This window comes from Hibiscus syriacus, unplaced genomic scaffold (genome assembly GCF_006381635.1).
Source record: "Hibiscus syriacus cultivar Baekdansim isolate YM2019G1 unplaced genomic scaffold, ASM638163v2 tig00001120_pilon, whole genome shotgun sequence".
Lineage (NCBI taxonomy): Eukaryota > Viridiplantae > Streptophyta > Magnoliopsida > Malvales > Malvaceae > Hibiscus > Hibiscus syriacus.
This window is the reverse complement of record NW_024061845.1, coordinates 995660-1021142: the sequence shown is the minus strand read 5'-3', so window position 1 is coordinate 1021142 and position 25483 is coordinate 995660. Positions and strand designations below refer to the sequence as shown.

Genomic DNA, 25483 nt, shown 5'->3' with positions numbered 1-25483 from the left:
TTTTGTTTATTGCCGCTGGCTAATTTGTACTGAGTTCCTAAAGTTTGTGGTTTTATTCGTACTATTGATTTTGTAAGTGTTAAGTCTCATGCTCTAGTATATACAAATTTACCTGAAGATCTCTCAGCGTGCCAATTTTTCTTGATTAGGATCCAAACAACAAGAATTTTGTCAATGTGATGAAAAACTGAGTATTTTTTGGGGGCAAGTCTCGGGTTGAGCTGGCTGAGCTTCCTGCATTTATCAAACTGCATTTTCCTAAAGTGTCAAAAATAAGTCAAATGATCAAGTATGCTCCACAGAGTGTCTTCAGTACCTTGTCCTTGAAGATCTTTAGCTACTTGTACATGCCCGATATTTGATAGTTCGGAGTAAACTTATATTAAAATTTGGGCTTTCCCTCTCAAGTAAACCTTTTTCTTTAAAGGTTCTTAGTTTGCAATGAAAATTGATCTTATTTCTCGGTAGTCAATGTCCACTTCTATGGGAATCTCTTGGGAAACATTCCCGAATCGAACTGTTTGCTCTTCTTACAGCAGTACCATGTATTAGATGTTGAAACATTGAATGACGCTTTCATGCAAATAATCTTTCTTGATATAAAGTTTAAACGTGTTCTTATATTTCTTCATGTAACATGCATTTTTCCAATTGGCATATTGTCTGCTATATTTTCCCACATGGAATAAGGCAATAATAAGTTAAAAGCCATTGAAATAATACCATTCCTAGTTAATACTCCTGCAACAATGAAGTAATACTTCTTTTGTTTTGTTTTAGCAATTATCGGAACTCGGCTAGGGTAGTCTTGACCATACAATCTGCAAAATGCCGTATGTTTTCTCTGTTAGGTGAAAGGCATCCCAAACATACTTGGTGGCATCTGAACATGTAAATGGGTTCTTGTGACCACACAGGTAACTCATCTCGAAGAATCCAGTCCCACAACATGCTGTTTGCTTCTTCGAATCCTGTATTTGTTTTCAGGTATCTCACAGTTAATTTAAAGTAACAATAGTTAACTATGTAAACTATCTCTAACATCTTACCCAAAATGACTTGGATTCTGAATCATCTCCATGAGTTTCATAGGGGTCTGACATGATCAGATCGATCTCATGAAGCTACTGTTTAAGCTCTGTGACAGCACCGTGTAACTTCTTGTTGAAATCTTTAGCCACGTTGTTGTACTCATCAATGCATTCTCTTCTGGATAACATATTCCTTGTTCTTTCCAATGGTAAACATCCCATTGGAGCAAGGCCAGTGATGGATACCTTCCGACCTCCGTGCCTGTAAAGCTCTCTGATGAATTACTTGTAAAGGTCTGGTACTTGTCAACTGAATACTCCAAATATCTAATCGAAAAAATGTAATTTCTCTAAAAGGTCATTGGTTCCTATGCTTATCAGGTGCAGTGATTCAGCCAAACGATGATTAGTTTCGTCTTTGCCTAGATATCCTCTTAGCCTGTCCTGATAATCTTTGTAGCAATCCACTTCCATCCAAAATGGTACGATGAACTGCAAAATCAGAACAGCCGAAAACTAGGTTAGTTAGTAGTAAATACTTATTATTGAAATTCCGATTCACATGGTAACACCAAGCTGTAGCTCGACGTACCACTACATCAGAAGTAGCATTGTCGTAACCAGTCCCGGCCGAAGCAAAGGAAACTCTGGTAGCGAAATCTTTTATGCTGTACTTCAGGTCCCAATATGCAGGTATGGCTGGCTTGATCCCTTAGGCTTCGGAAATGAAGTCTGTTGCAATCCTTCCATTAGAAAAACGTCCCGTCGGCTGACCACCGTAGTAGTCCCTGCCATATGGCTTGAAATTGCTCTTCAGAACTGTAGCTTCCTGGTTGTTGTTCCCTGGATCCACTGTAGAATCTCCGAAAACTCTAATTGCCGGAACCGTTTCCCTTGTTTCCGATAATTGCAGTAGGAGTTTAACAAAGAAAAACAGTATTAAACTACAGGTTGCTGATTAAATATTTCTTTTAAATTTATTCCATATGTCCATTATATATATAATATTTGATGTTTTTTTAAATGACTCTTTACAGAAAATAATTTTTATATGGGAGATTAATTTAAACTGAACCAATTATTATTAAATCAATAATAATATTTTAATTTATAGAGATTAAGAAAAGTAAATTGATCTAAAATTTAAGATTAAATTGTACTTTAAGTATGTGTGTCAGCTCAATGGAGCACAAATACAACCTCTTACACACTTGTTATATAAATTGATGACACGTGTATTATGACAATTTACTAAATCTATTAAATTAATTTAAAAATTAAGATTAAATTAATAGAATGTATAAATAATAAAGATAAATGTATAATTATACTAAGTTTTTAGCTATCATATTAGTTTCTATGTTAAAAGTTAACTATTTATTGATAATATTTAAATAGTTAAATAGTTTGTTTGATAAAATTAAAAGATTGATAATCAAAATAAAAAATAATAGTTAAATGATAATAACTAATAAGTATAGTTTACCCATATATTAATTCAATAACGACAGGATTACACAATTGGTTTTTATCAATTTGTTGGCTTCGCTGTAGGTGTCAAGTGTTTTATACATTTTTCTTAGCTCAGAAAGTATTTGGCAGATATCAGGGAGTCAGCAAAATGTTGAACTCTGGTTCACTTTCTTTGGTCAAATCCAACTTTCATCAAGCTGTAAATCCTCAAAGACCCATTTGCTCTTTTGAAAGAAATCAAAAGGGATTCATCATGGCTAATATCTCTTCATCGCCTTCCAATGTCAATAAGGGGTTCATTGTGGCTAATATCTCTTCATCTCCTTCTACGGTTTCGGCTGAGCCCGTCAATCAGAAGTTGAGTGGCGACTCTTTCATTCGACCCCATTTGAGAAAGTTGTCTCCTTATCAACCCATTTTACCTTTTGAGGTAATTGGAATGGTACCAATTTCAGTATTCTTCTTATCTTGTTGATTCCCTGATGATAGGAGTAGAAACCATGAAACCCCTTTTCACATTTTGGAAGTTTTTTAGTTGCTTCTAGTACGATGAAATTTTCTTAATGCCAAAGTTGTTTAATGGTGGTATCACATTGATCCCAAACAGATTAACAGTTTCTTTGCAGTGTTAGATTATTGAACTGATTTTAATACCTTGGCGTGATTCCAAAGTTGCATCTCATGTTAATCAATTTGTTGTTTTTTTTCTTCCCGTAATGAGGCTGTCTTTGTTTTCTAGGTTTTGTCAGCGAAATTGGGGAGAAAGCCCGAAGACATCATCAAATTAGATGCAAATGAAAATCCTTATGGTCCACCTCCGGAGGTCATTTAACTTACTACGTCCTTCTTTTTGTACCAGTTGCAGACATCGTTCTTGTAATCGAGTTATCTATTGTACCCTGATTACAAATTTCGGTTTGTTTGTAGGTTCTTGAAGCTTTGGGGTCGCTGAAATTCCCGTATATCTATCCTGACTCTGAATCTCGTCAATTGCGTGCTGCCCTTGCTGAAGATTCGGGGATTGAATCTGATTATATTCTTGTCGGTTGTGGCTGCGATGAACTTATTGATCTGATCATGCGGTTAGTACCAGGAAACTTAATTGGCGTGGCTAGCTTTTTAATTTCTACTCTCGATACGGCCTCAAGCATTAAGCATTTCTAATTAGTTGTTTTTGTATTTTCGATTAATATTTTGTTGCAGATGTGTGCTTGATCCAGGGGACAAGATCTTGGATTGCCCTCCAACCTTCACCATGTATGAATTTGATGCTGGTGTGAACGCAGCACAAGTTATCAAAGGTAGAAATCTATTTTCTACTAGTTTCACTTTTATATGCATCTTCACTTTGTAATTATCTTTGTTTTCTTCTTTGGCGTGGATTGTTCTCTTGGTAATCCCTAGTTAATCCATGAGTATTTAACATTTATACATTAATGTTATCAGCTGTTTATATTTTCAATCTGCTGTAATATCTATAAACATATTAATTTTCTGTGAAGTTCCTAGGAAGCCGGACTTCGGCTTGAATGTAGAAGCCATTGCCGAGGCTGTTGAACGGGAAAAACCAAAATGCCTATTTTTAACTTCTCCAAATAATCCAGATGGAAGGTAAATGTTTCCAATGGCTTTCCTTTTTTAAATCTGAGGGACATGATCATTGTGTTATGTTGTATAAGAATGCTGTCCGATTGGCATTTCTTTCTAGATGAAATATGTTCCTTTTTTCTGCTAAATATGAAATATATTCCAATAGGCACAAAGGGGATATCAATCCTAAACCCCATTTCTTTCTTATCAAGAGTGATGGAAAATTGTTTGATGGAACATGCTTTCTCATTCCTTTGGATTTGTTAGACATGACTGTCATTTCTTTTCCTGGTGTCTTGCTGCAATAATTTAGTTGCTTTTTCTGAATCTCCTTTAGGTGGTGCTTCCGATCATTATGGCCTATGGGGATTTAATGAACTTGTGGACTTTATTTTGAATGTGAAATGTTGAAACTGTAACTGTATGTTGCTCTGATCTGTTCTATGTACATTTTGTTTTGATACCTCCATTTCTTTGTTAATTGGAATTTGGCAGTATAATTAGTGATGGAGTTTTCTTGAAGATCCTTGACATGCCAATATTGGTGGTGCTGGATGAAGCTTACATTGAGTTTTCAGGAATCGAATCTAGAATGCAATTGGTGAAGAACCATGATAACTTGATTGTTCTTCGAACATTTAGCAAAAGAGCGGGTATGCTTTTGATTCTTTTCTCCAATTCAAGAAGTCAAATTTTGCATGAACTTAATGTTTTTCTTCAATCTCTTTGGTGTTGTTTCAATTCTTGGAAGCTGAGGGCTTCAATTTCTGCCTTCTCCTTTTGTCGTTACTGTCAATCCTTACCTTTTTCCTTTCATGTGCTATGCAACCTGGTAATCAGAACTTCCAACATCATATGCTCTGTTGCATTGATCAGAGAATTAGTACTATGTTTTGAGCTCAATATAGGAAAAATTTAGAAACAAATCTTGCTTTTAGTTTCTGGAAATCACAGCTTGACTGGATCGTATTTCTTGGTTCATCAGGGAATATTTTGCCAATTACATATTTTTCAACGGATCATTCTCTCCACAAATTAGTTTTAATCATTCATTTTTTTTATTTACTTATTTCCCTGTGTGTGAATGTGTACACCCACCCATCTAGGAAATGAAAAATTAAAACTTGATACTGAAAATGAGTAATTATTGCAGGTCTGGCTGGGATCCGTGTCGGATATGGGTCATTTCCTTTGAGCATAATTGAGTATTTTTGGAGAGCAAAGCAACCATACAATGTTTCTGTTGCTGCATGTGCTGCATTGCAGAACCCGAAGTATCTAGAGGTTCCTACAGTTTCTTTTTCCCTTTTAATTTCTTAATATGACTTGGTATTTAGTTTAGGCTTCTTTAGAAATTGTTCCAATTCCAGAGATCTCTAAAAATGGGATTATTTTGACATCTTGATGATACCCTTATGCTTGAAACTCATTCCTAATACTGCTCTGCAAATCTTTTACAAGATGGTGAAAGAAGCTTTGGTACAAGAACGAGATCGGCTTTTCAGACTCCTTCAAGAAGTTCCGTTTCTGAATCCGTATCCTAGCTATTCTAATTTCATTCTATGTGAGGTGACATCTGGAATGGATGCTAAGAAATTGAAGGTACACAAGCTCCAATACTTCACTCTCGTGTTATTTTGTTCCTTGCAAGGTGTTTATGCATATGATTGTCTCATCTCTTTTTATCCAATAGTTTTCAAAATAATTCCCAACTTCATAATTCAGAATAGCTGGGAATAAGTTTCTTTTCTACCACAATTTTATGAGTGATCCATGAAAATGCATCTGCAGGATGACCTGTCAAAAATGGGTGTGATGGTCCGTCACTATAACAACAAAGAGCTGAAGGGCTACATCCGTGTCACTGCTGGGAAGCCTGGGCACACAAATGCTTTAATGGAATGCTTGAGGCGTCTATCATGATTTCATTCCCTTGCAACGTTTTGCAAGTGACACCACAAGATTCTTCATTAGAGTTTATATTTGAAAGAACTCTATTTAATAAATTTATAAATATGAACACCAAAACGAAATGCAGGTGACATTTACAACCAATGAAAGTTAAAATTCAACTAATTTCTTTTTAAAAAGACGTATACATATGATGGAAATGTGTATAAATCATTGCTTCAAAGTGTTCCTAACAATCCAAAGGAGTTCTGATTCGAACGTCATCGTGTGTAGATATTATGTGAATTTTGTTCAAGTTTATTTTAATATGAATTCGGATTTATTCAACTTATACTACAATCTGATCATTGTGTTGGAGTGATGATGGTTTTCCTCGGTTATAGTGGCATGAATTCTGTAAATTTTGAATGAAGAGGACAGAAATCATCATGTGATGATTCTGGCTGGCTCAATGCATCCAAAAATTAATGTTACATATATAATAAAGTCCTACATAAAGTAAGGCCTACTGGTCTTCATTATCATTATTCATAACATAGAATTTGGGACAACTTACTAATGGTGAAATGATTCAAATCCATTCCCCACATGCTTTCGGCTATTATTTGGTCAAATTTCCATATTTATAGTCAAACTTCAAACCCTTTATGGGTCTTTTCATATCAGACTGATTAAAGCAGGATTTATATACGCTACTTTTAAAATATATATATATATAATTTTAATATTTTTTATTAACATTTTAAAATATATTAATTTTATTTTTTATAATATTGTTATACTTTCCGCCTGTATTTTCTGAAGTATTCTTTCGAAGAGTAAATATATTTCCAGAATAAAAGTTTCGTTCAGGAAAAATATAATTTAAAATAGATCTGGTGCACAAGGATAATATTAAGTCTACTTTACAATTCCCACTTCCCCATCTTGGATTTTATTTATTTTTTTCGTTTGAAATTGGGATTAGACAAATAATGATATAATTATGCTGCCTAAATCATATGCAATGAAAGAATTATGCTACCTAAAAGTGTTGTGATGATATATTATTAAATGACAAAATGTTAAAATAATATCATCATCATCATTGATTTTTTAAATGAAAGATTCTATACCTTGCTTGACAAAAGTGCTAAGATCCAAGTGATGTTGAAAATATAATCCCATGATCTTTATAGCTTTATTTTTAAGCCAAAAAAAGATAACATTTAGTATGGTCACATGGGAAGCTACTGAGCCTCAACAAAATCTTAATATGTAAACTGGGATTTTCAGTAGCAAGGGGGGGGGGGGGAATACTATTACTTAGGATAAATATCAAAATTAAATATAAATTTTGATCAAATATATAAAATTTTATTTTATTATGTAATTAGTTAAACAGTCTCACCTGTTATCATTTAATTGATCCGTTTGTTTATTAACGATGAACATAACGAAAAGATTAAATAATTAAAGAAGGGCTGATAGCAATATCTAAAAAAAAATACCTTTTATTTGCCATCTTTCTCCAACTTAACGGCTATTTTCCCGGTATATCATCGGTGATCAGTATTATTATCGATTTAACACCGGTCAGACTATATTTCTCGATCTAACACCCTTAGCAGGAAAGTGCACCCTCTGCACCACGATATATGTTGATTTGGCGTCACGTGGGTATAGCGCTCTCCTGCCCCGCGATATACGGTGATGTGGCGCCACGTTGGTATAGCGCGCCTCTTGATCCGCGCTATACGCCACGTAGAGGTATAGCGCGGATCAGGGGCCGCGCTATACGCCGTACCAAAATTATATTTAACGCGGTCCCTGATCCGCGCTATATCTTTTATCTGAATAATTACATATAGCGCGGTGCAGGTATCGCGCCTTATATGCTTATAAATACACTCCTCCGGCTCATATCTCCTCGCATCTCTCATTTCTTATAAATTAATGCAACAATTCCTTCAACGAGTAATAATTCTCGTAATCTTCTCAAATTTAATTTAGAAGTTCGTGCGATTTTTCGTTATAAGGTAATTTTGTTATAATTTTTTAATTATACTTATTGTTTATTATCATTATTTGAAAAAAATATTATACTAATTATTTTCAATTAATTTTTATGTTTGTAAAATTGAAAAGCGGGAGCATACGTCGAAATAGTTTTGCGGTGCAGGTAATAATATAAAATTATATTATTTAAATTAGTTATGTTGATGTGTAAAAAATTTATTGTGTTATATTTTCGTTCATATATAATTTATTTAATCAGGTTTGTTTAAGTTATTTTTTTTGCAGATATAATATTGCCGCACTTTTAAACTCAAAGAATGGCGCGACTTTCAGCTATTGTTTATTATGATGATGAAATTCGAGAAGATGAAACCTGCGTTGTTTTTGTATCAAATGAGCGTGTTAAAATATCATTCAAGAGAAACATAACTCTTGAGGAGCTAATAACAAAGATTTTGAGGAAGATTCATGTTGGAAGTAACAGAAGAATGTCGTCGTTGCAGTACAGATTTCCAACATCATTGTTGCCATTAACTTATACAGCGTTCGAACTTTCGAACAATGATGATGTTCAAATGATGGTTGAAGCTCAAAGTAATTATTTAGACGTCGCTATTGAGATGTATGCATATTTTGTTCAAGTGCGTGCTGTTCGGGATCAATCTTTAAGCTCACACTATGGGCTGGCTGAACAAGTTGATATAGTTGACAGCCCGACTACAATAATGTGTAATGATTTTAATGCCATAATGGGGAGACATTCATCCGCAACTCCTTACGATATGTACCGAGGTGGGTCCATGAACAATCCGTATGGCAACACCGCGTCCAGTTCAAGGGGAAGGTATTCATCTGCAAATTTCTTTGACCATATGGAGATGCCATCGACACAATCATCTGTGCAGTTTCCATTTGACACGATGACTTCAAGCTCCAAGGGGAGGCATTCGACTGCGAGCTTTTTTCGATCTCAATGTCGATATGCATTCCAGTTCAAGGGGAAGGCGTGCAAGTAGTAGGTTCTTCAACCTAAATGTGGAGGTCATGGAGGAACCATCATCTCCACCAGAAGAACCGCTTCGTGAGCCTGGTGCGGATGGTGCTGAGACTGGACTATTCATTCACCCAGAATCACCGCAATTCAACTCCGATGATGATGAAGTTCCAGGAAATGTGGCACAAACTGACCCTCATGCACACATGTATGAAGCTGATTATGGTGCAATGTACGGGCCAGAATTTGTGGATATGCCTCATCTCGGTGACTATGAATATTACTCATCAATAAATAATGGTGAGTTATCTTTAGGCATGGAGTTTTCAAGCAAAGAAGAAGCGATGATGGCTATCAAAAATTACAATATATGTAATTCTGTTCAGTCCATAGTCAACCGATCGACGACCGAAAAATATGTATGCTACTGTGCCCGACGCGAAAACGGATGCAATTGGATGGTTCGCGTATCGAAAATGAAGAGGAAAAACAACATATGGGAACTAACAGTATACAACGGTCCTCACACATGTTGTACTGGAGGGGTCAACCAAGATCATCCGAACTTGGACTCTGAAGTGATATGCCAGGCCATCATGCCCATGGTAAAAGCAAGCTCTCATATAGTTGTTGCAGTGTTAATTTCAGTTATACAATCGCAGTATGGGTACACCGTCTCCTATAAAAAAGCTTGGTTGGCAAAACAAAATGCCATTGTCAAACTTCATGACGAATGGGATGCATCTTACAACGAACTTCCAAGTTGGTTTAGGCTGGTGCGGACGTTGAATCCTGGGATAATTGTGGACTTCGAAACCTCCTATGCATACCATAATGATCTAGTTCTTCACGATCGATACCAATTCTACCGGGTTTTTTGGAGTTACCCACAGTGCGTTAATGCTGCCAAATATTGCAAGCCTGGGTCCAGATTGACGGGGACTTTCTTGTATGGAAAATACAAGCAAGTTTTATTATTGGCAGTTGTCCAAGATGACAATCGCAACATTCTTCCAATTGCTTTTGCTCTTGTCGAAGGAGAATATACAGATTCTTGGCTTTTTTTCTCCGAAATTTACGTGCACATGTTATCACGAGGGAAAAAATTTGTGTCATTTCAGATCGCGGAGCTAAGATCAAAGCAGCAATGGAGTCTTTGGGTCCAATGTGACAACCACCCTTTGTCCAACATAGGTATTGTCTCCGACACATTGCTGCGAACTATCATGGAAGGTACAAGAAGAATGATGAGCGTCAATTAATTGTGCGCATGGGTAAGTGAAAGCAAGTTAGTAAGTTACACATTTTTTGATCATTTTAATTTTGCAAAGAAAGCAAGTTAGTAAGTTATACATTTTTTGATCAGGTTACGAACTACTTCCTCGAACGTTTGAATCAATGCTTCAAGATTTGCGGGCGAAGAACGAGGAATGATACGATTACATCAGCCTCATCAATAAAGAAATGTGGATGAACGCATATGATGGTGGATATCGATATGGACACATGACGACCAACTTGGCTGAGGCAATCAATTCAACCTTAAATGGTGCACGTTACTACCTGTAGCGGCTTTGGTAAAAACTACAAATTTTCGTTTGGGGGCGCTTTTTGCGAAGCTCGGGGGACAAGCTCAAACCTGGATGCAAGGCGGTCATGTCTATCACCCTAGATTAGTTGCAGATCTCCAGAAAAAAATTGATGCATCAAATAGAATGTTTGTAACAAGCTTCTTTAGAAGGCATTAAATGTTTCGTGTCACAGAGTTGACCCGACCTCTTCAAGGGATTGAAGTGTGTCGTTAAAGTAAATCTAAGGGACAGAGCGTGCGACTGCGGGTTTTTTCAAGCTCTGAAGTATCCATGCTCTCATGTGATAGCAGCTTGCTCGCATACACGACAAGACTATAACCATTTTGTGGATCCCGTATACCTACTATCTGAAGTTTTTAAGGTATACAAATTTGAGTTTCCCCCCATAGGTAATGACAAAGACCCTGATGAGGTTCAAGATTGGCTTCCGATTATACCAAATCCGAGTTTATTGAGGGAGCGTGGTCGTCCAAAATCCAATCGAATTCATTGCGATATGGATATTCGAGAAAGATCTAGACAAGACAGAAGATGTGGCCATTGTAGAAACCCATGACACACTAGAAAAACATGTCCACTTCTGTTGTCATCAAGTAACAATTGATGAGGAAATGATGTATTTGTTTATAAAATAATAATTCTTGTATTTTAATTTGCATTTACTTCAAGTTAATGTCATTCTATAATCGATGATGAAGATTAAAAAACGAACACAATTATTAAATTATATCAAACTAATAACAATTTGATATTTAAATACAACAAACTTACAATAAGAATTAAATGGTAAATGATAACCAAATTACAATAACTGATATTAAATTGTAATAAACAAAATTAACTAAAATATATTAAAAAAAAAGTCCAACAAATTTAACAAAATAAAGTAAGTATTAAATGAGAAATAATAAAAAATTACAATTAAACAAAATAAAGTAAATACAAATATACTAAAAAAAATCTATCGATGCCTACGTCGCCAATGTGTTCCGCATGGCGGTGGCTGTCGGTCTCGAGGAGGATTTCTTCGTATCACTGGTTCTGACTCCTCGCTGTCATCGTCATCGTCGTCGTCACCATCGTCATCGTCGTCGTCCTGAGCAGGTACATCAGGTTGATGAGGAGCTGATGACGATGAAGCACCTCCATAGAATAACTACCCTGGAGGCGTATGACTGACTATCCCACCGACATGCGAAAACTGGGAAAACCCAGACATCGCTGAGTGTGAAAACTGTATAGGAGGTGTCTGTGCTGCGACAATGGGTTATGAGGATGAACCCGCAAAATATCCAGCATATGAACCCCAAGTCGGATCTACAAACATAGACCCATAATAGCCTCCAAGAGGGGTCATCTGTGACGGTGGCGGTGGCGGGGTCATAAAACTAGGTGAAGGCGGCGACGGCGGCATCATATATGGCTGCGGTAGCTGCTGGGAAGGTCATGCTGGTGCAGCTGAGGATGAACCGGAAGCACCTGCTCTTCGTCCACGAGTCGGGGGACGATGGTGCTGTGTCGGTGAACGTCTCTGTCGACGTCGAGGAAAGGTCTGCCCTCGTGCATCATCGGGAAGTAGAAACGATTTTCCGTTACTGTTGAACCACTCATAATAATCCTCAGCATACATCAAGAAGTCATCAAAAATGGGTTATCTACGGGGAAGACATCGATGTCGATCCTCCCACAACACGACCCACCCATGATGCCTCACCAGCCAATTTGTATCTGTCTTGCCGCGTCTATCTAAGCTATGCAACTCGTCCATATTGCGAGGTACTTCCGGAATTAGTTGAAAACAACCAAACTGCCGCAGCACACGATCAGTAGAGTGCCACTCGACGGTCGCATAACAGATCAGATGGACCATCGCCATCCAAACATCTGATGGACCCCTCAACTCATGTGGGATCACCGCCCTCACATCATCAGTAGAATATGACACCCATTCAAACTAAAACAAATAATATATAATTTTTATCAAAATAATAATCTAATTATATAACTATAATCTAAAATCGATTTTTAAACATTAAAATTCATACCTGTGTGCCAACCTTTTGATCGATTAGCACCCTAATTTTTTCTAAATCATCAGGTAGCTCCTGATGATTTTTCCTATCAGTAGACCACCTATTCAAGGAAAAAAATTTATTATACGATGTATAAAATGATTAATATACAAAATCAGTTTTATAATTACCTCAGAAGTAGTGGAAATACGAATGTGTTCTTCACAACGGGACATAAAAAGGGCAATCGATACCATGCCCAAGACTGCAGCAGCAGAAGACATCCGCCGATAGCATTACGTTTGTAGTCAGTGGCTCTACACATCTCCCTGTACAACAAAGCCAAAACTGCCGAGCCCCAACTGAATGATCCGGCGAGACGAAAGTCGCTAAGATGTCGCAACCACATGCAGTGAACTAGGTTGCGCGATTTGTCCGGCATCAGCAACCCTCATATCAGCTGCAGTATGCATGCCCATGCATACATCTTAACATCATCGTCATAGGCGTCTGCGCTCAACTCCCGAAAATTGACATCTAACCAATTTAACGGTATCCTACATCCGATAAAATTTTTCGGGACACGTCCTAGACTATCCCGACATAAAGTAGTCCAAGAACCGGAAGCTATCCCGAATATCACATCTCCATCCACCGGAAGCCCCAGGTGCATAGAAATCCTCAAGTGATCGTGCACTCTCCGCACGGAAGATGGAATGTGTGGGTCTCCGGCCTCCACCGCTCTGCTAAGGCAGAAATCAGGTATGACTCTATCTTACAGTGACCCTGATATCTATCTATGTAACCGAATCTAGCCTCTACTAAATACGACAAGACACGGCTGTGTATCACTAACTTAAGATTCCTAATAAAAGGATCTAATACACGGTTCTTCTCTTAAAAATAAATAATTACAAAAATTAATTCTTAATCTAATAATCATGCATTAAATGAATCAACTAATTATTACTAATAATTAAATTAAATTAAAAGGTTAAAATGTTACTGTATCAGCAAAGTGTCGAGATATTTAATTCTTAATATAATAATCATGCATTAAATAAATCAACTAAATATTACTAATAATTTAAATTAAATTAAAACGTTAAAATGTTACCGTATCAGCAAAGTGTAGAGATATATTTCTATCCGAGCGAAATAGACTGCCTTCAATTTATATCTGCAAAAAATTATATTAGTAAAATATTAAATAAAGTAAAAACATAATATTAAAAATATTATAAAATATACCTTAAAAAGAGAGTATTTGAGAGAAATTTAGAGAATTTGAGAGAATTTAGTGTGATAAAAGTGATGGGGGTATTTATAAGGAGGATGGGGACATGAAGGGTCTGCAATTAGGGGTATAGCGCGCCCCCTGCACCGCGCTATACCCCACGTGTCAGATATCCAGGTATAGCGCGAATCAGGAGACGCGCTATACTAACGTGGCGCCAGATCACCGTATATCGCGGGGCAGGGCGCGGGCTATACCCACGTGACGCCAAATCAACATATAACACGGTGCAAGGAGCGCGCTTTCCTGCTAAGAGTGTTAGATCGAGAAATATAGTCTGACTAGTGTTAGATCGATAATAATACCGATCACCGGTGATATACGAGAAAATAACCCAACTTAACTACCAAATATGACCAATTTTTATTTTTCATTTATTTTGTTTTTTTAATGAAGTTTTACCAGACACGTTCATGAGAAACAATTCGTCCACCTCGTACTTACTCTATTTAATTCAATCCGACTTAAATTATAATTTATATAATAAAATTTATATTTGTTACAAAATTTAATACATTTTTAATATTATTTTAAATAATTATATACTATTTTTTTTAATTTATCAGCAATAACAAAGGATTGGAAACTGAGAGACTGCAGTGTTATCTTCGTAAATAACACAAAAAGGAGGGGTACTTAACGATCAGAAGAAAATTTATCAAGACAAACAGATATGTTAAGACGTACCACAGTCCGCATTTATCAATTCTGTTCTATGTATCAAAGCTTCTCTCACTCTCTGCATACATCAAAGCTATAGATCTGAAAGTAAAATAAAAACTCAGAAATCTTTTCTTAAAATAAGATCTGGGTATGCTTCATTAACTCTTCTTCTCTGTTTATTTCTAGTATTTGCTGCATTTTCAGCCTTTTTTCCGCTCTTGTTTTGATTTTAGTGTGAACAAAGTATGTTTCTTTTTTTAGTTGGGTTTTAAGAAAGATATGGTGTAATTCTTGAAGTTGATTTCGTGAAACTTTGTGTTTTTTTAGTGTTAGATTGAACGCGTAGTTAATTTTGAGAAAAATGAATTTGTGAAGTTGATTTGTTGTTGTTCAAGGCTGAATGTTTTGTGCAAGATTCGGTCTCCTTTTTTCCTTGTAAATTTCCATCAGATTCATTTTTATTGGTTTTGAAGTAAGATATTGAAGACCTTCTTGTTGGTTCTTGCAAGAGTTGTTCAAGATTCATTTATTCTCATTGTCAATTTCAGTGTTAGAGCAACTGTTTTTTTTTGGCAAGTTTATTTTCTTTGTTCAATTGTCCTTTTACTTCTTTTCTACTATGATCTGAACTCATTAATACTTCTTGTTTGCTTCTTATTGCATTTTCCGAAGACAGAAACTTCAGAAACATTATCTAGTTTGTTTGCTATGCATTTGCAGATTTTACTGCCTTCAGTGTTCTTTTATATCACTTCAATATTCCAACCCCTCAGCAATTGATAGCTTTTTACATTATAAAGTTTTCTTTTCTTTTTCCATTGTATTCTTTAGTTACTATAGTTCATGAAACTTCTCCTAACTTAATGATTTGACATTGTTTGTGACTTATGTTGTTATGTGTATGTCATTTAGTCTGGTAAGCTGCTGTTTCTAGCTGGTCATTAAGGTGTATATATGCATAGTTCTCTGGTTTGTTCTTTTCTTGTGCATCGCAAGGTTATAAAGAAAATTGCATTGATGTCTTTTAAATGCTTCCCTTGGTACAGCTAGGTTGGAGTGGCAGAGTAAATGGCAGTAATGGATGCACAGAACCCTCTTCTGGGAGAAACCACCTGTGGCACTTTACTGCAGAAACTGCAAGTAATGTGGCTTCTAACTTTGTTCTCTGCCGTAAAATCTTCGTTTTCTCTTACATATCTGTATGCTGAAATATAGAAGGTAAAATGTCCTGCAATTGATTGAAGGAAATATGGGATGAAGTTGGAGAAAGTGATGAAGAGAGAGACAAGATGCTTCTGCAGATAGAACAAGACTGCTTGGATGTGTACAAGCGGAAGGTTGAGCAGGCTGCAAAATCCAGAGCAGAACTTCTTTCGACCTTGTCAGATGCAAAACTTGAACTTTCCACACTTGTAGCAGCACTTGGAGACAAAAGTTTTCTTGGCGTTGTGAGTAATCATTTAATTTCACGTTATAATCGTATAGGAAGGTAATACTCTTGTCTGGAAATTAATGTAGTTTATAAGCTTAATGTAGGATACTGTTAAGGCATCAGGGACAATCAAGGAGCAACTTGCTGCTATAGCACCTGCGCTCGAACAGCTTTGGAAACAAAAAGAGGAGAGAGTTAAGGAGTTCTCCGATGTACAATCACAGATTCAGAAGATATGTGGGGAAATTGCTGGAAGCGCCTGTGAGCAGACCGGTGCTCCTGCAGTTGATGAGTCTGACTTGTCCCTAAAGAAGATGAATGAATATCAAGCAAAGCTCCAAGAACTTCAAAAAGAGAAGGTAAATTCATTGTCTTATATATTCTGGCATCAAGTCTTTATGTGCATCAATACCTCCTAACTTCTCATTGCATTGCAGAGTGATCGGCTGTATAAAGTCCTTGATTTTGTTGGCACTGTGCATGATCTCTGTGCTGTCCTCGGAGTGGACTTCTTTAGTACTATAACTGAAGTTCATCCAAGCTTAGATGAGGCCACATATGTGCAGCAAAAAGCATCAGCAATGAAACACTATTAAGGTTGGCGAAGACAGTCTCAGATTTAAATGAAGATAAGAAGCAGAGGCTTCATAAGGTATTTCTCTTGAATATAGTTCTTTTCTAGTGATACTGTCAGTGTTAGGCAAAGCTATATGACCTAATTGATTTGTCTTTATTACGGACATAAATATGAGCTTTATACTATATTCAACTTTATACCTCTATTACAAGGAGTTAATATATTAAATCAACATGTTCCACTTATGACAGCTTCAGGAGTTGGCAACTAAGCTAATTGATCTTTGGAATTTGATGGACACTCCCGAAGATGAAAGGAGATTATTCGACCATGTTACCTGCAACATCTCTGCTTCAGTTGATGAAGTGACTGTTCCTGGTGCTCTTGCTCTGGATCTGATTGAACAAGTAATCAAGTTTCTATGTTGGTTGTTTAAGTTTGAGTGGGAATAGTTGCTTACTTGTATTTGTTTTCTTCTCTTGAAGGCAGAGGTAGAAGTTGAAAGGCTTGATCAGCTAAAGTCAAACAGAATGAAGGAACTTGCTTTCAAAAGGCAAGTGGAGCTTGAGGAGATATTTGCCCATGCTCATATAGAGATAGATCCAGAGGCTGCTAGGGAGAAAATTATGGCTCTGATTGATTCTGGGAATGTTGAGCCTACTGAGTTACTAGCTGATATGGATAATCAGATCGCAAAAGCGAAAGAAGAAGCCCTTAGTAGAAAAAATATTGGATAGGGTTGAAAATGGATGTCAGCTTGTGAAGAAGAAAGTTGGCTTGATGACTACAATCGGGTACTTATCACTTCTCCCTCAACCTTGCTTTCTCTCCGGCGTCTTGCTCCCACCTATCTCCCTTTATCGGTTGGACCGATGAGTGTATTGATTTGCAATTTTGCAGTAGAAGATACCAGCAATTATTCTGATAATGTGGCCATGATATATGTGTGCAACTTTTTCATCCTAACATGATATAATTGAGAATTTGGCCTGAAGTGGTGTGGTTTGATAGTTCCCCTTGATGCTGATCCTTGAATCCGTAACTTATTTATTTTGATCATCCCTGATAAATGTTTTGGATTTGGAATTTTTGAATGCTTTTTTTTAATGGAATGATTGACTACTAGCTCATCAGCATTTTTAAAAATGTATACCCTGCATCTTTATATAGGGAAAATTATGAAAATTATACTAAAAATGCCAGGTTTTTTATGGTGATCCTCCATGCTAATGCGCTTAGCTTATTATCTCTGCCTGACACTGTTTCATTCCACTGATATTTTCGTGCAAACAGGACGATAACAGGTATAATGCAAGCAGGGGTGCACACTTAAATCTCAAGCGTGCCGAGAAAGCTCGCATTCTGGTCAACAAAATTCCAGGTAATGTGCATATACCTTAAGGTGGTCACCATACGGGACATGGAAAAAGCACCCGTTTTAAGAGATTAAATAAAATTACCCCCTGAAAGCAACTATTCCTAGTTTCTACTCATTGATGGCATTTTTTCTTTGACATTTACATGGTAGAGGAGAATTTCTATAATGCTACTACTTTAGATCTGCTTAGCATGCATGTATAGCCAGACTTTTTCTTTATTATCTGGTTTTATTGGCCTATTTAGGTATGGTTGACACTTTGGTGGCCAAAACACGAGCTTGGGAGGAAAATCGTGGCATAACATTTAATTACGATGGCGTGCCTCTCCTTGCCATGCTAGATGAATATGCCATCCTCAGGCAAGAAAGGGAAGAAGAGAAAAGGAGGCTTCGGGTAAATTTTTGATTAATTTGTTAGTTCTGTATGAAATAACTGCGAGCATGGACCTAAATAGGAAGGTGAACTAAAGATAGTCTTCAGCTAATATGCTCTTTCAATCTGTATAAGGTAAACCAAAAAGCGTTTTCTATCAAATGTGCTAACTTATAAACCTACAGGATCAGAAGAAGTTTGGTGAGCAGCAAACACAGAACAACAAGAAGCCAGCTTCAGCTCAAGGACAACCCCTACTCGATCAGCTGGTACAAAGAAGGTGGCGGGGCCTCGAGCAAATGGAGCCCCTAGCAGACGGTTGTCTCTAAGTGCCAGTCAGAACGGAAGTAGATCTACTGGTAAAGATGGGAAGAGGTACAGTATGAGCCTGGCGGCCCCTGCCAACTTTGTTGCCATATCAAAGGAGGATTCCGCCTCCCATGTTTCTGGAACTGATCCTGTTCCGGCATCGCCCTAATAATAAATTTAGACGTTTTACACTGCCTTTTACTAGTGTTATTACTTGATATTGTTTAATATATCGGTCCAAAGTCGAAGAGCTGTTGTAGTAATATAGTAAGTGACTATAGAGTATACCGTTATTAGCTGTGTAATATTGTGATACTTGACATTTTCAAGCTGGTTCATGTTGCCTCATTGGCTGTGTGACATTGTGATGTTTGGCCAACAGGTTTTCCGTTACTGAATCTCCATGAAAAGGGAAACAATAAAGAAGCAAGAAAACACAAATTGTTCCATTGCTTGGTTTGGTCTATAAGAAAACTGAAGACCGACTTGTTATTACTGAATTTTGACTTAAAATTCGACCCGGTTCATTTAAACAATCTTACTCTGAAGTACACTAATGCAGCAGACTCAAAGACACTTTCATGTAGAGAGATTTCAACCATCTTTGCTAAACCATTGCATCCAAGGAAATTTTGTGATCTTTTAGTAGTTTGAAATTGAAATTTCATCTGCTCCACTGAATAAACCATTATTTCATCCGCTCCATTGAATAAACCATTATTTCATACGCTCCATTGAATAAACCATTATTTCATCCGCTCCGTTGAATAAACCATTATTTCATCCGCTCCATTGAATAAACCATTATTTCATCCTCTCCGTTGAATAAACCATTAATTTCAAGCTCCACCGAAGAATTAGTTAACAAAGGGTCATCCATGCACGTAACATTCAATTGTTTTGGAATTGACTGCAACTTTGAGTCGAGTTCTATTATTCCTTTCTGGATGTTCTTGGTAATAGCATCTTCAACTGAAGACACTATTTTCCCTTGGAAAGCGTCAATGATCCTGGATAATGAGTTGAACAAATACATGTTATCAAATAGAGTAATGTCCGATTATGTTACTTGGACTTCGGTGTGAGGGTCCTGGAGAGTAAATCCTAATACCAACATTCCAAATTGTCACACATGAATACCTTATAAAAATAAAGAATCGGAACAACATAGGTTACAGAATAGGCAATGATAGCATACCCTTGACAAAGCCAAGAAGCTCCACCATCTACATTCATGGAGATATCTTTCACGACATCCATGGTTCAATAATAATAGTTTGAGAGTTCGTTTGTAATAGCAGCATTACACCCCACCACCATGCCTAGAACCTATGAACCATTAGAATAAACAATAAGTTTACAAAGCTTCTTAGCAAAATTATAAATGGACATTAATTTGTTACTGGTTCTTTTAGTATATGTTACATAACTATGACCTGGCAAAGATTAGGATAATGGATAAGCATAGGGGTAGGGTGTAACCGACCCAAGCTGAGTCAAGCTTGAATTATAAGAAGCTGGAGTTTGACTCATAAAATAAGGTTTCAGGCTCGACTCAATTCAAGATAAACTTTTTGAACTAGCTCAGTTAAGCTCAATTAAACTCGTTTACCTAGTGAAAAATGAACTCAATTCTCATGGTTGTCTTCAACTTGATTATTTTCGCTTAAACTTGAGTTCGAGTTTGAATTAAGATTTTTCCATAAAATTTAGAGAGAAAAAAGCTCAGTGGACTTGTGTGTTATTCAAGTCGAGCAATATAACAAAATACAACTAAATAAACCGTACCAGTTATCTTGTTCTTTAAAAGTTATCACAAAAGTTGAAATCCAAGATGGAAAAGTTGTTATTCACTTATTCCATACCTCAACATTTGCAGTTCCATGATCAGAAATAGTGTTTACCAAATTTTGTGAGAATACTTCCACTTTATTCCCAAATTAGCAGAAGCACCAGAAACAATCAAAACTATACCAGAGTCTCTGGTTTCAACCGATGGAGGAGCAACTTAACACTGTAAATCACGATATCAGAAAGACCCAGATGAACTTTACCAATAAGTTGGATTTTACAGACTTACAAATATCAGACAGTTGAAGTGGAATCATAGAAGAAAGAGCTTCATAATCAACAAATCTTTAGCAAAATCAAGACCTTGTTGCGATGTAACACCAGATGTGTATCCTTCTTGTAGGGTATTAGCAGGAAGGAGCAGAAACGAAAAAAACTATGAAGTGTATAGCTTTTTCCATGGATTTTGAAGAGACTTTCATATAGGATAAAACGGGATTGATGTTTCAGAGAATATAGCTCTAAGCATGAAGAACTCAAAGCTTGATAAACGAGCTTGGTAAACTTTGGATTGTTTGTACTTTAAAGTTTTTCTTAGTAAGAACCTAGTATCCTCCTAAAAGATTGAAACTTTGAAAGCAACAGGTCGAATTATAAGCATTGAAGTAAACCAAGTTGGTTGATTAATTGGCTTAAAGATTTTTCTAGAATTTTGTCCATTATTTGTTGATCGATAATTTAAGACACTTGTAAGAAGATTTCATCAGTGATATCATAAATTAGAGACAAGTATAGGTTTTCACGTTCAAAAACCCACCAACCAAAAAAACATATCAGAAAGAAAAATGCATGGTACTTTATTTTATGTTAAGGGAAGTGAAGAGAGAATCTTGACCAACTGAAGATGAAGACAGAATGGAAGATCCTGGAAATAAAGAAAAAAAGGGTTCAATCAGCTCAGCCGGTTGGGCGGGGTACGAGGATGGCTATGCCAATCCCCGTTCATTGGAAGACTGTGAAGAACAAAACTATCGCGAAAATAAATGCAGATTCATCCAGGGTCATATACACACGAAACAAAGAAACATGGTATTGGAAGCGCATATAAATGAACTTTTATGGCCAAAGATATGAAACAAAACCATTTTGAGAAATTCTCATATAAGAATCATAGTTGCAACAACTCGCTCTCCAACTGCTCCTATCCAAATTCTTGTTAAGAATCGTCTCCACTCTTCCTCTTTCCCTCTCTTTTTCTTCAGGCGATAAAATCACAGGGCAATACATGGATTTGGTAGCACGTAACAGCTACTTAACACGTGCACATACAATTACAACAAGCACACATTGATTAAAGGCAAGCTGAACAACCCAAACTGAAAGTGCATCTCTCGCTAATCATCAAGCAGCCTATCAATTGAATATTGTTCTGCTTTTATAGGCGAACATATGCGTCAAGTGACTGAAATTCTCTCGTCGAAAAATTTAAGTGTAATTAAGTAGGAATGGTAAAGCTTCACATCCATTTCATAGAAAGTAGTCTGGTGCAGGCTTTTTGGCAGGAGTACCTCTTGATTCCTGCATTGATAATGAACTTCAGTAAGCCATACTATGTAATCAATCCAGCACACGTAATGAGAAGAAAAACTTCAAATGGAGAGCACTTGATGAGGTGAAAATATGGTACAGAATATTTGTAACGTCTTTCCATGAAAAAAATGAATTACAAATAGTTTTGACACATTTTTTGTATTTGGAATCAATTGCAAATGAGGACAAACCTGAGGTGCTGCGTCAAACACACGAAATTGCTTGTTAAGATTTTCATCAAGCTCGAGAATTGCAGCAACATTACCACATCTGTGCAGCATGCAAGAATAAACCTTTAAGCTACAGCACAATGGAATTGGAAATCTCAAGTTGATAATTTACCTATAACAATAATTGGGAGCTGACCAGACCGTAACTATCTGGTTATTAAACATCCATTTGTAACCTTCCATAACCAACTGATGTGCACGGCATATATAGTCGATGTTGTTTGTGTGGTTGAATGAAGTGACAACACTGCCGCCAAACAGGAAACCAGCACCACGGGGACTCAAACCCCAACCATCAACAATATCCTCAGGGTCAGACCACAACAAATCACACATTGCACCATCATGTGGTACTTCTTGCTTCCGATCAATCGTTCGAATCTGGAAGATATTATGTCAGTACTGTAAACATAAAGCTACAGGGAAAAAATGCCAAATAATCTAATATAGCTTCTTTGACCTGATCCAAAGTTGATATTGCAGGAGATAGACCACCATGGACGCTAAAAATCTTGTTCTCAATAAGCGCTGAAAGACTAGCAATAATTGACAAAATAAAAGATACTAAGAAAAGACCTCGTATAAGTTGTCCAGCAAGTAACTTAAAAGAACCCGGAAGAAAGTGAATTGGAGGGAGCTAGAACTGTCAGTGGTGCATCACCGGGTCTAAATCCAGACAGCAAATGTGGAAAGCAGCATTTTTCAAATTTGGTTTAACTGCGAATATTTATAAGCAACTAAAAAGCTCCCTTCACAATTCTTTACTGGCAAGCCATTATAATTATATTTTCTAATAGAAACTTGCAAACCTTAAGTAATCAAAGATTTCAGTGCAATATCTCCAAACATTAACAGAGCCATATTTACGCAGGCATTCGTCATAGAATCCATATACCTGTCAAGAAATGGCAGAAATTGAATACTCCAAAAACAAAACACTAATACAGCGGCCAAAACAAAACTGTTTAACCTGTGTGATCTGACGACTTTCATGGTTTCCTCTAATGAGTGTTATGCGATCCGGATATCTCACCTGATGATGCTCAAATTATCAGAGAATAACATTTCAACAAACCTTTCCAAAAGAAATGATAATCTATATTTTACCTTCAAGGCTAATAGAAGGAGAAGGTTTCCACCGAGTAAAACCCTCTGTCAACAAAATCTCCAAGAAACAAATAATTTGTCTTAGGGCAATCACCTCCTACTTTAAAAAGCTCTTTCATATCATAAAACTGCCCATGGATATCACCACATATCTATGCAAAAACATCAAAAGAATTATGAGTATTCCAAATTGCACAAGGTTAGTATCCAAACTAAAAACAGCTTCATAATTTCTATAAACAATTTCCAGGTAGCTTTTATTTCCAGCCCAAGCTTTCCAGGAAGCAACAGTAACCTAATCCTCCATCGTATGTATGTACAAAAATCGTGTACCATAGACTTACACCAATCCAGCAAAACACCCTAAGTTCATGACAAAGGATAGGATGGTATTCAGTTTAAGAGAGCTATAGGCTTCGAAACCAGAAAAGCAACCTAAATGCCGTCAGAAATACTGTTCCATTGAGATAAAACTAGTCACCGTCGCTAATGTTTCTAATTGACCAAACTTCAAAGGTCCTAGATCCTACTTCCATCATTTTACTTCCACCCTTATTCAATGCTCCAATACATAAACTTTTGTTTATTTTAACCAAATCAAACCATTAAAACAAAATCCCAGCTTCTACTCCTGTAAAAGAAAGGCCTATTTTCTTTAATCAACTCTCCTCCAAAACCCTAGTCAATTTTTCATTCCCCAAATACACATTAGACATACTAATCCATATCCATAAACACCGAGCTTTAAAATGTCAATAAAAATTAAAGAGACAAAACCCATTAAATAAAACAATCGAGCAAACATCTATTACCAACTAACACAAAGCTAAAACTTTTTCTTTCACCAAACCAAAACACAAACGAAAAAAAAACTCAATAGCCTGAAATAGGCCACCAATACACAAAAATTAAAACCCATCTTTAGAAACACGTGAACACTTACAGTTACAGGGGCATCAACCCTTTGAACATTACTTTCTTCGACAAGGATTTCCATGGCTTTGAGACAAAGAGCTTTCACTTCGGATTCTTTCAAGGGCTCACACTTCTTCAGCTGCTCTATTTGCCTGTCTAGGTCTGACATGTTTTTGTTCCGCAAAGACCCACATAAAAGAATAGAGGATAGACGAGATTCAAGGGCTGATAAAAGGCTCCTAATCTATGAATCTCGGGGAGCCTTTCGTTGAACCAAGGAGTTGGTGGAAATTATTTTTAGAAGGGCGGTTCGATTCTTTTTTGGACTTTCTCTTTGTTTGCTTGATGTTTTTGCTACGGTGCCACTCCAGTTTTGTTATTTTGCTAGTTTAGTACTTGTATTTAAGGTGATTTCCAAATTTTGCCCAAATTTGTTATTTTTTTCATTCATAGGCTAGCTTAAAATGGAAATGCCATTTATGATTTATTTATGTTTAAACATGCCACCTGATGAAACTATGAACAGATGCGAGATAAATGGTCCATATTGTCAGAATAGTAATTTTTTATTGATTAAGATATTAAATCATTTATGATATTTTAAAATTTAATCTTATATATTACTGTCCTTGTATTGTTTCTCATTTAAAAATTTAATCTTTATAATTTTTATAAATTACTGATTAACAACAATAAAATAAATAACCTTTTTAATTTTACACATTTAATTTTGTTATCAAAATTTAACCATACAAATTAGTGAATATACAAATTAAAACAATAATAATCAGATACATTTTAATTTTAACTTATATAAACTCCCAAAGAAATGAAACAAAAAAATATATACTGAGCTTGTAACCTTTATAAAAATTAAAAACCACAATTTTAACCTCCAAGAAATGAAAAACAACTAATAGTAAAAATATCATATTAAATTATAGAATAAATTATATTATTATCATTTTTATTTTAATCAATAAACTTTTCTTTTACAAAATTGTTGTTAATATAGTATTCTTTTAATTATAATTATCAATCATTAAATTAACGATGACACTATATTTTTTTTTCATATTATTTTACTGTCAAGATATTATCACGTCTCATTTTTTAATTAAATTAGAATTAAACCTTTAAGATGAAGTTGGGCAAAGCTTGGGCTATCTCAGCTCAATATTGCAAAATAATTAGCGCATTTTGTTTAATTTCGGTCGTTG

General features: G+C 36.1%; 1 protein-coding gene and 4 pseudogenes across 1 annotated transcript; 2 read left to right on the top strand and 3 right to left on the bottom strand.

Annotated features, from left to right (window-relative positions):
• Nucleotides 1-783: 783 nt before the first annotated feature.
• On the bottom strand, nt 784-2521 carry LOC120120348 (annotated as a pseudogene).
• Nucleotides 2522-2568: 47 nt separating this feature from the next.
• LOC120120340 (histidinol-phosphate aminotransferase, chloroplastic-like) lies at nt 2569-6196 on the top strand (the record flags this gene model as incomplete). Its single annotated transcript, XM_039140003.1, has 9 exons — nt 2569-2934; nt 3244-3327; nt 3432-3586; nt 3708-3805; nt 4007-4115; nt 4590-4747; nt 5248-5378; nt 5556-5696; nt 5886-6196. Coding segments are annotated over 9 exons (1374 nt in total), but the record flags the coding sequence as incomplete, so codon positions are not given.
• Nucleotides 6197-14590: 8394 nt separating this feature from the next.
• On the top strand, nt 14591-18967 carry LOC120122107 (annotated as a pseudogene).
• LOC120120333 lies at nt 18956-21708 on the bottom strand (annotated as a pseudogene).
• Nucleotides 21553-24635, bottom strand: LOC120122063 (annotated as a pseudogene).
• Nucleotides 24636-25483: the final 848 nt, after the last annotated feature.